General features: G+C 42.4%; 1 protein-coding gene across 1 annotated transcript in view; it reads right to left on the bottom strand.

Annotated features, from left to right (window-relative positions):
- stk17al (serine/threonine kinase 17a like) overlaps positions 1-13,808 on the bottom strand; it is a 66,330-nt gene that overhangs the window by 6,450 nt on the left and 46,072 nt on the right. Inside the window, exon 3 of the mRNA XM_080213519.1 lies at positions 4,152-4,296. Coding sequence (XP_080069645.1) covers positions 4,152-4,296 — 145 coding nt within the window. The remainder of the gene's footprint in view (positions 1-4,151; positions 4,297-13,808) is intronic.

Here is a 13,808-nt window from a genome sequence, read left to right as displayed (position 1 = left end):
CTACAGCCTTGCCAAAATATTTCACACAGTGCAAGCGCCGTAATCTAGACTTTACATTTTGAGTTCATAAAGATTGCTTGTAAGTAATAAAAAGCGTCATAATTTTTATACCAGACTGCATTTATTAGGGAAATAGAAAACTGTTTCTTCTTTATTTCCTCTCACGATAATAGATAACACAAGGAAAGTCACAGACAGGCTGGCAAGGTGGTTAGCACTGCTACCTCCCAGCGCCAGGAACCCGGGTTCAATTCCTGGCCTGAGTCACTGGAGTTTGCACATTCTCCCCATGTCTACGTGGGTCCCCTAAGGTGCTCTGGCTTCTTCCCACAGTCCAAAGATGTGCAGGTTGGGTGCATTGGCCATGCTAAATTGCCCCTTTGTGACAGGGGGATTAGCTAATGCATGGGATAATGGGGATAGGGTCTGGGTGGGATTGTGGTCAGTGCAACTGCGATGGACTGAATGGCCTCCTTGTGCACGCCATGATTTTATGAATCATTGTTCATTGTTAGTCACTCTGAAATTGTTTGGAAAGTCACTCAGTTGCTTTAAAAACTCCAGAGGGCATCAAAATTCAATCTCAAAATATGAGCAAGAGTTGCACGTGGATCTGGGTTGTTAGTTCAGCATCATAGAACAGAATCCCTACAGAAGGAGGCTATTTGGTCCATCGAGCCTGCATGGACAACAATCCCACCCAGGCCCTATCCCCTTAACCCCATGCACTTACCCTGCTAATTTCCCTGGCACTAAGGAGCAATTTAGCATGGCCAATCAACCTAACCTGCATTTCTTTGGAGGAAACCAGAGCACCTGGAGGAAACCCAGGAGGACATGGGGAGAACATGCAATCTCCACACAGTCTCCCGAACCCGAAATTGAACCTGGGTCCCTGGTGCTGTACGACCACAGTGCTAACCACCGTGCCGCCATTATCACAACCCTTACAGGATCAAGGGCATCTTTGCAAAAGAGCTTCAGTTCAAAGTGACTTTATAACTGGAAATGGGACAGTGAAAGAAGCTCGATGCTGCCTGAACTGGATCGTACGAGAGTAATGATGATAATCAAATTTGTGAACTACAAACTCGACATGTATGGACGATTTTTATGTTTAAAAGGGCACATTCTTTGCAAACAAAATGTTTGGAGATTCTCTTTTGTTTACATACTGAGGATGTGATGATGAAACTGTGCCGGAAATAAAAGATTGTGCCAATTATGTTTCATGTAATCACAACCAAAACAATCAACAGTATTTTGGTGATCGTATCCACCCCCCTCCCCCCTCAATCCCCCCAGCTCTCGGTAATAAACAAACTCTATATTTTGGGTGAATTGAGGTCCAGTTAATTCAATGGGTTGCGATGCAAATACATCTCAAGCATCCAGTATTGTAGATTCACAAAATAGATAGGTGCCTGCAAGTTCTGAGGTCACTTCCCAAAGTCAGAGACAATTCCTGGTGTCTCTCGACTTTGCACACAAGTTAACTGCATCGTGAAGCTGTTCTGCCCAAGGCAAATTTTTGTCTCAACTCTGCTGACTGGATTCTCCCTTCTCACCTGAGGCAGTGATGCTTCAGATGAAATATGTGATGTGCGCAGTGGACTCACCACAACCAGTCACAGCTGACAGTTTCTGCCGCTTGCCTATTAATTTTGTAACTAATTAACTACGCGGTTTTGTTTTCACGGGAATCATTGTCTGCTTCACGGCAATGAGCTCCTGATAATCTAGATGGTAAAACATTACATTGGCCTGCCCTTGACAGTAATTGAGACACTTTCTGACTAAAATGCAGAGTTCCTAGAATCCCTACAGTATGGAAGGAGGCCATTCAGCCCATCTAGCCAGCACTGACAACAATCTTATCCCCACAACCACACGTATTTACCCTGCATGACCAATCAACCTAACTCGCACATCTTTGGAACATGAGAGGAAAACAGAGAACCTGGAGGAAACCCACGCAGACGTGGGAAAAATATTCAAACTCTGCAGTCAACCAAGGCTAGAATTGAACCTGGCACTGAGAGGCAGCAATGCTAACCAGTGTGCCACTGTGCAGTTCATAATTCTTTTTTGTTTCTGGACTTCCATATTCACTTTGATATCCAAGAGCCTGCGCATTATGCCGTCTGTAAGTTGTCCTCTTAGCTCCAGTTCCCACATGTCATGCACTGGTATTTCCATAGTAACTTATAGTTTACACTACTCAGCATGCATCAAGTTCAATATAAGGATATGTGATAAATGCACAGAAACCATGGAAAATTCCAGCTTGGTGGAATAAAATAATTCATTATTTTAATTAAGATTTCACAATATGTTATAGGTCACTAGGATGGAATTTGTAATTTTCCCCTTGGGTGTGGCGATAACTATCCAATGAGTAACTGAGCCATGCCATCAGGAAAGTCTCACTCTTGATTTCTAATCTATGCTAAATTAAGATGACTGAAGATAGAGCAGTATTGATTGTGGCACCTCTGGGCTACATGCATTTTCTAGCATTTCAATGTATGTCAGGCACACTACTTGTTAGCTGCCACTGTCAGCAAATGGCAAAACATTTGATATGTTTTTTTGAAAAGAAATGTGTTCGTTTTCAGTTTATATTTTTAAGTTGATTTATTATTGTCACAAGTAGGCTTGCGTTAACACTGCAATTAAATCACTGAAAATCCCTTAAGTCGCCACACTCCAGCATCCATTGGGGTACAGTGAAGGAGAATTTAGCACGGTCAGTGCACCTAACCAGCACGTCTTTAGACTGTGGCGGGAAACTGGAGGACCTGGAAGGAAACCCATGCAGACACAGGGAGAATGTGCAAACTAGACACTGACTCAAGCCAGGAATCGAACTTGGTTTCCTGGCGGTGAGAGGCAGCAGCACTAATCATTGTGCCACTGTGTTTTCAGGAAGCAATTTCTGAACACGGTGCAGAATTTGACCCTCTAATCTGTCAGACACACGTGTGCACCGAGAATTACAGGGTTGAACTTTCACTCATTCCAGTCCTAAAGGGCTTGCTCTGCAGATAAATTTATTCTTATTTTGATCAGATTGTTGGTTACAGTAGAAAAAAAGACTCTCAGAATTTCCCAATTTGAATTAAGCTCCAGGCACATTGTCATTTCTTTTTTCTAAAATTAATAAAAAGCAATTATTAGCTACAGTGTTACAAATAGCATGGAAATTCTGCAGAGAGAGAAAAAGACAATGGTCTATTATTGACTTCTGCAAGTGTTACATCCATACTGTTCACCAGTCAAGACTTGCACTTTTCCCCTATCAGTTGCTAAACAGTTACCAGCAAAAAACAAGGGATCAGCAGGTAATTACAATCTGGCACAGAAATTCAGAGAAATCTACTTAGCCACAGGCGTAATGAGGGTAGTAGACAGAAATCCTGTCAAATCAGAGCCAATGCAGCATCTGTTCTATAGATCTTTCTTACTGTATCATTAGGTAGTTTAAATCTATTAAGAACAGGTACAAACAGGTATGCTATGAATTCTCGCTTAAGACACACAAGGAATCCCAACACAGTGCGAAGCTCTAAGCTGACATCCCAATGGTGATATTAGGTATACAGGGAAAACCCACTAATGTCACTTTGTGACAGATCTACCCCTTTAATGCTTGAGCGTGAAGCATCATTTCACTAGCAGAGCAAATATATAGGAAAATCCAATGGGAAAGATTATGCATATGCACAATTTCAACTAGAAAAACAAGGCTAGTGGAACACACATGGATTTATCTGTCCCTTCTCTGTGGAGACAAAGCTTCCTGCTGGAGCATTTTGGCTCATTCATACAGTGACAAGGGCAGCAGTGGAGTTTAAACATATGACTAACTAAATGTTTGGTTCATTAATCAGTGTGCACCACACTAGCCACACAGCCCTCAAAATCTTGATAGAATTTAGATGAACACCAAGAAGCCAACAAGAGCCTTCCTTAACATTGCTTTAATCTGAACAGCCTTTAAAATTATTTTGACTATTCATAAGATTGCAACCTATGATGCAGGGGCAACAACTTTATTCAAATAACAGAATTATTTTGTGTTCTTTCTCATTATATAGGATTGGCAGCAATGAATCTGAGGCATCAAATGTGCTAAAGAATGACCTTACCTTTAGGTCTAGATGTACGATATTATTCCCGTGCAAATAGGAAACGCCATCCAGGATCTGACGCACAAGGCGGATGACATCTTTTTCTTTGAAAGCCTCATCTTTGTCAGCGACACACTGGTTAAAGATTTCACCACCTGCAGCACTGTGGGATGAGGGAAAATAATTAACATCAAACTTACTGGATTAAAACAAAAGCAAGATCTAAAGTTTTGAAAACTTCAAGAATATCTTTCGTAACAGTTTCCTCCACCTCATACGGGATTCAGAACTCCCAATGGTATTGAAATTTTTGATGCCAACTTAAAATCAAATACTGAATGTTTATCACTTGTCACTTATTGAGAAAAATGTCACAGTAAGCTTAGCTAAAGAGCGTTTTCTTTCCCTCCTCCTAGGCTTGACCAGGTATCTCTGAGTTGATTTGCACGATCAATTGTAACTTCAGTAAAAAGCTGACTGTGAGATTAGCAGACAATCGTTCAGCAAGTTTTATCTCTCTGTCCGCCATTACACATGACAGCACAGTGGTTAGCAATGCTGCCTCACAACGCCAGGATCTTGGGTTCGATTCCCAGCTTGCATCACTGTCTGTGTGGAGTTTGCACATTCTCCTCTTGCCTGTGTGGGTTTCCTCCCACAGTCTTAAAGACATGATGGTTAGGCACATTGGCCATGCTAAATTCTCCCTCAGTATACCTGAACAGGCACCAGTGTGTGGCAACTAGGGAATTTTCACAGCAACCTCATTGCAGTGTTCATGTAAGTCAACTTGTGACACTAAAAAAGGTCACTGAAGCAGCAGTTAACATACTAATGCGCTACAATAACTGGAACCTTGTGTCAAAAAACTAAGTGGCAAGCTTGGATGTTTCAGTGCAAAAAAACAGTCAGCTGGATAATAAAGGTAACACTTCATCAATGGAAAACAAGCCACACCCTGCATTTTGAACAACTGTTGATGTGGAAAACTACTGTCACGCCTTGCATTCTCCATGATATTAGCCATACCACTTAAGGAAAAAGATGCGTCATTATACATAATTATCAACCACCCGGTGATATTGGATTGGGCAAGATTGGGTTTATAAAATATGGAAAGGTATTTCACTATTAGGGGCACTGCATAAAAGTGACTTGCTGTAGAATTATTTTCTCTCAAGTATTAAACAGGTGGAATGGTTAAGTATACTCTTCCAGTCCATGATATTAACTGACACCTCTTTTTCTTTGATTCAAAAGGACAACTGGCCAACTTTGAAAAAAATAACCGAAGGCAAAAAGTATCTCTTTTTTTCTGAAATCCAAGGTCTGACTGACTCACTGGTTAAGATATGCAAGCCATATGACTGAAAAGCAAGTTTCATAGGAGAAAGGTGGTAGCCTAGTGGTGTTATCGCTAGACTATTAATCCTGAAACTTTGAGGACCTGGTTTCAAATCCCACCATGGTAGATGGCGAAATTTGAATTCGATAAAAAATACCTGGAATTAAGAATCTACTGGGGACCGTGAAACCATTGATGGTGGTTGGAAAAACCCATCTGGTTCCCTAATGTCCTTTAGGGAAGGAAATCTGCTGTCCACACCTGGTCTGGCTTTCACGTGACTCCAGAGTCACAGCAATCTGATTGACTCTCAACTGCCCTTGGGCAACCAGGAATGGGCAATAAATGCTGGCCAGTCAGCGACGCCCATCCTCCATGAATGAATAAAAAAAATCATTCATTACTATTAGTAACTGATTTTATTTAGTTTTCTGGTGCTGCTCAGTCTCGAATTGCCGTCCAACATTCTGCTTTGCTTGACTTACCAACTAAGTATTGTTAAAGAAAATACATTTGTAGACTTATTGCTTTTTCCTTCCCGACAGAACCTCCCCCTAGTGCGGTAAATGAAGGAGATTTTCGGGAATTTTGATCACCCCCTGGCCCAAGAGGTTACAATGAACATGATACAGCTGGAGGCCAAAAGGACATTAGCTAAACAGTTCAGAAATATTTCCAGAAAATTTAAGAAAAAAGAAATTCTCATTTAAACATCAAAATCGGAAAAAAAAGAAAGCTGTTTTTCTTTTGATTATGGAGCTGATTGTGACCTGAAGGAATTGCTTGGCAGCTATCAAAGAAATTTAAAAAGTTCTCCAAGATTAGAGTAATAATAGGTCATTATATGCATGCCATGGTCAAAAAAGGCAATGTTCCACTTTATTAGTAAACTGTAACCCATTCGTTTTTCTAGTGGCAAAGTAAAGAGTCCACCTTTAAAGCTTCCTCTTAGATCCAAAGCCACTGGTGGGACCTGGGAGTCTTAGAGCAGTTTAGACATGCGACACACAGACAGAATCGCTGTCTGTGTGGAGTTGGCACATTCTCCCCATGCCTGTGGGGGTTTCCTCCCACAGTCCAAAGATGTCTGAGTTAGGTTGACTGGCCATGCTAAATTGTCCCTTAGTGTCAGTGGGACTAGCTAGGGTTATGGGGTTAGGGCCTGGGTGGTATGGTGGTCAGTGCAGATTCAATGGACTGAATGGCTTTCTTCTGCACTGTAGGATTCTACGACTCTATAAGGAGCGAAAGATTGATGGACAACACACTTTTGGTAATAGTGGGGCACATTTCAGATTTCTGACTGCCATTGATCTCGAAGTTCAGTCAAATCTTTGCACCAATTGAGCTCTGGAAAGTGGATATTCAATCTTTTGCAAGCTGATCGCACATAGAACATCAGATCGGGGCGGCACAGTGGTTAGAACCTCTGCCTCTTAGTGCCGGGGACCAGGATCCCATTCCAGTCTCAGGTCACTGTCTGAGTTTGCACATTCTCCCCATGTCTGTGCGGGTTTCCTCTGGATTGCTCCAGTTTCCTCCTATAGTCCAAGGTTGTGCGGATTAGCCATGCTAAATTGCCCCTTAATGGTAGAGGAATCAGCAGGATAAATATGTGAGGTGAGTGGAGTAAGGCCATTGTTGCTGGTGTAGCACGATGGTCAAATGATCTCCTTTTGCACTGTAGGGATTCTATAAAATCAACTTAAATTCCTGCAAAAGCTCATTTAGACATCAACAGGAAGTGAAGCGGATAGGTTCTGCTTTGATAAGATAAGCCTCAACAAGATGCAGACACCTCTCACAGACTGTGGTGTGTTTCTTCACCTTGCAAACAGGTATACACACCCATGCAGCAATCAGACCACATCAATTGTATCAGCTTTACCTCAGTCAGTCACCCTCTCGCTTCTCAGTCTGATGGGTTCTGGGTTCAGGTTCCACGCCTCAACCTGAGCGCAAAAATAAAGGCTGACACCGCAGTGCAGCACTGAGGGAGAAAGCAACATTGGGGGCCCCTTCTTTTGGATGAGACTTTCAACTGTGGCCTCATTTCTTTCCCTCCCCAACACCAACCCCCAAGGTTATCCTCAAAGAGCCCACAGCTTTTCAAAGAACAGCCTGGGAGTCAACCCTGGCTCTTGGCCAATTTCTATCCCGCAATCAACATCACAAAAACAGATTATATGGTCATTATTACATTGTTCCTAATGGGAGCTTGCTGGCATGTGCAAACTGCCCAACATTACCAAAGTACTCCAGGGACATTCTGGATTCATAAAAGGCACCACATAAATGGAAGTCTATCTTTCTTTCAACTCAACATTCATAACAGCTTTCAAATGGCTCCGGCTGGCCACTTGGCATTCCTAAACTGGGCACTCATGTCTCATCCAGTGCCAATTGCCAACTCAGCTGTTATGACCTCTGTGGTTGGTTATTTTGTTGACAATCATTGAAAAAAAACCGGCAACTTTGATGTAGCCGTCCATGGGTCAGTGCTCCAGGAAAGCAGCAAACGCTGCTGCAATTGTAGGAACGTTAGTGTTTTGAAAACGCTATTAGAAACCTACGCAGCAAAAAAAAAAGTGTTTGATGTTGGTTGCTCTTGCATTTTAAGAATGTCCCCATTATTACTCTGATTTGACCCAGACCTTCTGTGCATTGTAGTGATTTACTTAACTCATTTCTGTCTAAAAGAAAAATAATCTAAAGAACGACCGCAAACAGGATGCAAGAAAAACCCATGGTCAGGCATACAAGCCTGCATTTATATAGCACTCTTTCACAGCCACAGGTCTAATGAGGTAGTTTTGTGTAACGCAAGCAAATCAACAGCCAATGGCAATCCCCCAAATAGCAGCAACAGATCTGCTTTTGTGGATTTGATTGAGGGATAAATAATGATTGACTCCTTGTTGTTTGTAAGGTCACACTTTATACAGCTAAAACTTCGATAAGGTGTTTGACAATGACTCTTGACTGCTTTTCATGATCCCAGTGGCAAGGAAGATTCTAGACATCGGGCTATTTTGACAACTGCATTGGATGATCAGTATGAGGGGTTTTGCTGCTTTTGCCTTTTACCACAGTCAGTGAGGGTTATGAATAGTGGCTTGTACTATGATAGCACTGAGGCAAGGAGAGAAGGTATAGGCCCCAATAACTACACTGCCAGTACAGGAACTAAACCACTACTGTTGGCAACTGATGAAACTGGTCCCACCAGGGAAGGATGCCGGGGACAACTTCCCTCTTCAAAATGGTGCCAAGCGAATTTTCACAATGATCTGAGAGGTCAGATGGGACCAAAAGATGCACCTCCAACAGCACAGTACTCTCTCAATGCTGCATACGAGTGTTAGCCTTGATTTTTGTGCTCAAGTCCTGGGATGGGACTTGAATCCACAACACAGAGGCAAGAGTGCTACCTACTGAGTCACAGCTGACATAACTGTACTCAATATTCCGTCAGGAAAAAGATACAAAAGTCTGAGGTCATGTACCAATCGACTAAAGAATAGCGTCTTCCCTGCTGCCATCAGACTTTTGAAAGGGCCAATCATATATTAAGCTGATCTTTCTCTAACCCTAGCTATGACCGTAACATTATATTCTGCACCCTCTCCTTTCCTTCTCCCCTATGTATTCTGTGAGCTGTATGTGTTGTCTGTACAGCGCGCAAGAAACAATATTTTTTTTCCCCCCAGAGTATCCCAATATATGTGACAATAATAAATCAAATCAAATCTCTTAATTCTTCTTATCAAAATATTCTAATCTACATGATTGATGCGTTCTTCCCCAATCCACAACCTAACTACTGAAATCAGGGTTCATTTCATACTCAAAACTCCATATCTCAGGTCTCCTCTTTCTCCTACAAAGCTAAACTTCTTTTGCACCCAAACCTAACATTCACTGATCACGATTACCTAATTTGCCTTGACTTTGATTTCATTTCTGGCTTGGTGATGTCCTTACTCAATATGAGCCTTAGCAATTTGAACTTGGCTTCTCACTGTATGAAAACATAGATCTGTCATCTGTCCATTCACTTGCTTGAGGGCAGAAGGTGTACCTCTGTCTGTCTGATATTTCCTGATTGATTGGTTAAGATCTGTATCTCAGTTCTGCATGGTGCGGTGCACTAGTAACCCAACTTGGAATTCTACTAGACCAACTCCATCTACATTTCCAGACTCTTCAGATAAAAAGAGAGCAACTCCCTGAGGAAATATGCTTAAATTGAAGAAAATTACCCTAGACTGGTTGTACTGAGGAAGGCTAACGAACACAAAGTGGAGAGGGGGAGGGGAGAAAGTGCTGATTATAGTTCAAGAAAATAACTTTCGCGAAATATTTCAACAGGATAAAGTTGCGGCAATGTAAAACTCAACTGCCAGCCATCGGAAAATCAAAAGCACCGCAAATTTTTAGTTCTTATTGTTCTTGGCTGTGGTTTCTACACAGATATCGCTTATCCTGAAATACAGGCTCTTGCCTGTGCAAGGTATTAAAAGTTTATTACTCTGCTACCAAGCGGATTTAAGTACAATGTTTACCCAAGGCAGAATTCCTTGAACATTTCATTGATCGCTTGATGTGTTGCCATCTTTATTGACTCAGGAATGTGCCTTCTACAGTATTGTAGGCATCTATTTTCGGCTTTTAACTTCAGTTACAACCAATTTATGTCCAGGAGGCCTCTTGGCGATCACTGACAATAGGTTTGAGGGAGGCCTGTGACCCCACAGCCACTTTGCTTTTCCAGAGGCCTTTGCTCAGAGTGAGTGAGGGGGACTGGTGTAACTTTCAAAAGGTTGCAAGAAAGCTTTTAGCTATTGGAATGCAGTTCAAGTCAAGGGAGAAAGAGACTAGAGATTTATTTTCTACCTACTCAGCAGGACACAACTCTTAGTTCCAAAGGCACTGAAACTACACTGTGATTGTTGGTAATATGCATTGATGCAAAGTTCTTCTTTGCTCTTTCATGGGGGCACTCAGTCATTCATTTCAAACAGATTAACACCCTCAGCAGATAGCAGAGGGAGACCAGATCATCCAGCGAACACGCTGTGCATTTGAACATGGTGCAATTTCGAGACCAATAAATTCATGAGTGATTTTTTTCATTGAGTAAGAGTATCTGGCTCTCAGCTGGCTCATTCAGCTAGGGCCCATGTGCAAAGAAAAATCAATAAGACAAGTTTCTGCTTCACAAAATTGCACCAATTATTCTTTGCAGGATTGGGGAGGTGTTACCGGCTTGGGAAAACAGATTTTCGTCCCAAGATATCAATGTATTTGGAAACTTTTCATTGAACCCACTGATGGAACATCATTCTGACCAAGCAAGTTTTCTGACAAGGCTCCCTTTCCCAAATTTTACAATCGGACTCTGGATAGCCTGGTAATTCTACCATGGAATGACTATCTAAGCACAAAGCCACACAAAGAATAGGGATTAGAAAATCAAACTCATACAATTGCTGGAAGCCAGAACAAATGCCTTCTGGACCTAACTTTGGTCGTTTTTAACCATGTTGTAGGACAATGGAGGCACGGTGGCACAGTCGTTAGCACTGTTGCCTCACAGCGCCAGAGACCTGGGTTCAGTTCTGGCATTGGGTGACTGCATGGAGTTTGCACATTCTCCCCGTGTCTGCATGGGTTTCCTCCAGGTGTCCTGATCTCCTCCCACAGTCCAAAAATGTGCAGGTTAGGTGGATTGGCCTTGCCAAATTGCTTTGGGGTGTCCCAAGTTGTGTAGATAAGGTGGATTAAGAGTTACGGGGATCAGGCTGGCGGGGGCTGTGTGGGCCTGGGTAGGATGCTGAGTCAATGCAGACATGATGGGCCAAAAGGCCTCTTTCTGTACTGTAGGGATGCTATGAAAGGTAGCACTGATCTGAAAAATGCTACCTGTTCATTTAAATCTCTCTCTCGCTCCCTCTTTCAGAATCATATTTGTCAGGACAATGTTAATGATTGGGATATCACAACTCCAGGAGTTTTTATATCTGAACATGGACTTACTCACTGTTTTATCTTAAGTGAGTGCCTGATAGAGCGCCTGATAGAGCTTGCAAAAATAAAATGTAGTCTTAACACACGAATATCACTTCAAGTAACAACGACCAAGATAAGACAATTAAGGGGGAAGCAGCAACTAGAAATCACAGTCATGTGCTACAGACCAACCAAAATTAGTCTAGTTCACTTCCTCATATACACCATTATATATCTAATTACAGACATTTCTTCCTTTGTAATCAAAGGGGAAACACAGTCTCTCATAATGGTCCTTTGAAATGCAGGCCATCTACTCAAGAGCTTTTATTTTATTGAAATATTCTCACCAGTGGAAAAGGATGTTATAGACTGGAAATCTCTGACCTCACTTGTGGCTGAGATTCTCCAGTCCTGCTACAGTGAACACAGATTTGGCTAAGTGCCAAATTCCACACTCCCCTAGGCAGCGATAAGACGTGGGAGAATTCCAACTGTGATGTTTATACTCCACAAGCGATTAAACCGGACTCTCGGTTCAGTGGCAACAAAAACAGAAAATGCTGGAAAATCTCAGCAGGTCTGACAGCGTCTGTGAGCTCTGATGAAGGGTCATTCAGGCTTGAAACATTGGCTGTATTCTCTCTCCACAGATGCTGTCAGTCCTGCTGAGATTTTCCAGCATTTTCTGTTTTTGCTTCAGATTCCAGCATCATCAGTAATTTTGCTTTTACCTTGGTATCAGTTTCACCCTCAGTCAGAAGAGCAAGATCCACTCCAAGATGCAGCACTTAAGCTGGGCTGATACTACTATGCAGTGTAACAGGTGGGCTGCATTGTCAGGGGAGCTGTTTTTCAGATGAGACATTAAACCAAGGTCTCACCTGCCTGCTCAGGTGGAGATAAAGAAGTTGTATGACAGGTTTGGAGGGCCAAAGGGCCTGTTCCTTTACTGTACTGTTCTTTGCTCTTTTCTCTTTGTTCTTTGACTAAAGTAGAGCAAAGGAGTTGCCCCTAACGCCTTGGCCAATGTTTAAACTTCTACCAAAGAAAGTTTTAATTTTGCCTCATTGCTGTTTTAAACCCCACTGTGTGCAAATTGACTGTCACATTCCCAACATTAATAATGATTATGTTTTACGTCTCAAGAAAGCGCTGGAGCGAGGTGCCTTCCTGCAAGCTGTGCCCAGCATGCCTTCTAATTCTATCTTTTACTCTCCTTTTATGCTTCTAAACTTTATTCTCTTTTAAACTCTTTAATAATGCTTTAACGCAATACCTTACAGGTTTGGCGATGGACTTACTTTGCATTAAGTTGATCTTCCTCTACACCCTAGCTATGACTGCAACATTACATTCTGCACTCTCTGGTTTCCTTCTCTATGAACAGTATGCGTTGTCTGTATACCGCACAAGAAACAGCACTTTTCACTGTATACTAATATATGTGACAATAATAAATCAAATCCAAAGTTATTTTTCATCCTTTTTTAAAAAAGAACTATTTTGGGATATGGATATTGTTGACAAAGCCAATATTTATTTCCTTCTTTAATAGCCCTTCGAAGAAAGGATTGTGGTGAGCCGCATCCTTGAACCACTATAGTCCATGTAGTGTTCACCCACAGTGCAGCTAGGGAGTCCATTCAGGATTTTGACCCAGCAACAGTGAAGGAACAGCAACATAATTCTAAGGCAGGATGATGAGGAACTTCAGCGGGAAATATGGGCGACACTGCTGCCTCACAGCTCCAGGTACCGGTTTCAATTCCGGCCTTGGGTGACTTGCTGGTGCGAAGTTTGCACGTTTTCTTCACATCTGAGAGTGGATCCTCTGGGTGGCCTCCTTCTGCACTGTCGGGATTCTATGATGAATTTGCAGGTGGTGGTGTTCTCATCCATCTGATGCTCTTGTTTTGCAAGATGGCAGAGGTCGCTGGTCCGGGAGGTGGCATCGAAACAGCCTGGTGAGTTGTTGAAGTTTGTCCTGCAGGTGGCGCACACACTGATGCCACTGTGTGCCAATAACAGTGGGAGTAAATGTTGAAGGTGGTGGATGAGGTGCCAATCAAGCGGGCTGCATCGTCTTGGATAGCGTTGAGCTTCTTTGGTGTTATAGGCACCCGTGTTCATTAAGAACAAAGAAAAGTACAGCACAGGAACAGGCCCTTTGGCCTGACAAGTCTGTGCCAATCATGATGCCCTAAATAAATCTTAAAAAACTTCTGTCCTTACTCAGTCCGTATCCCTCTATTCCCTCCGTAGTCATGTACCTATCCAGATGCCTCTTCAATGTTGCCTGCTTCCACCACTTCACC

This window comes from Carcharhinus amblyrhynchos, chromosome 27 (genome assembly GCF_965287045.1).
Source record: "Carcharhinus amblyrhynchos chromosome 27, sCarAmb.v2.hapA, whole genome shotgun sequence".
NCBI classification, from domain to species: domain Eukaryota; kingdom Metazoa; phylum Chordata; class Chondrichthyes; order Carcharhiniformes; family Carcharhinidae; genus Carcharhinus; species Carcharhinus amblyrhynchos.
The sequence above is the reverse complement of the archived record's forward strand: the minus strand, read 5'-3'. Positions and strand labels throughout refer to the sequence as shown.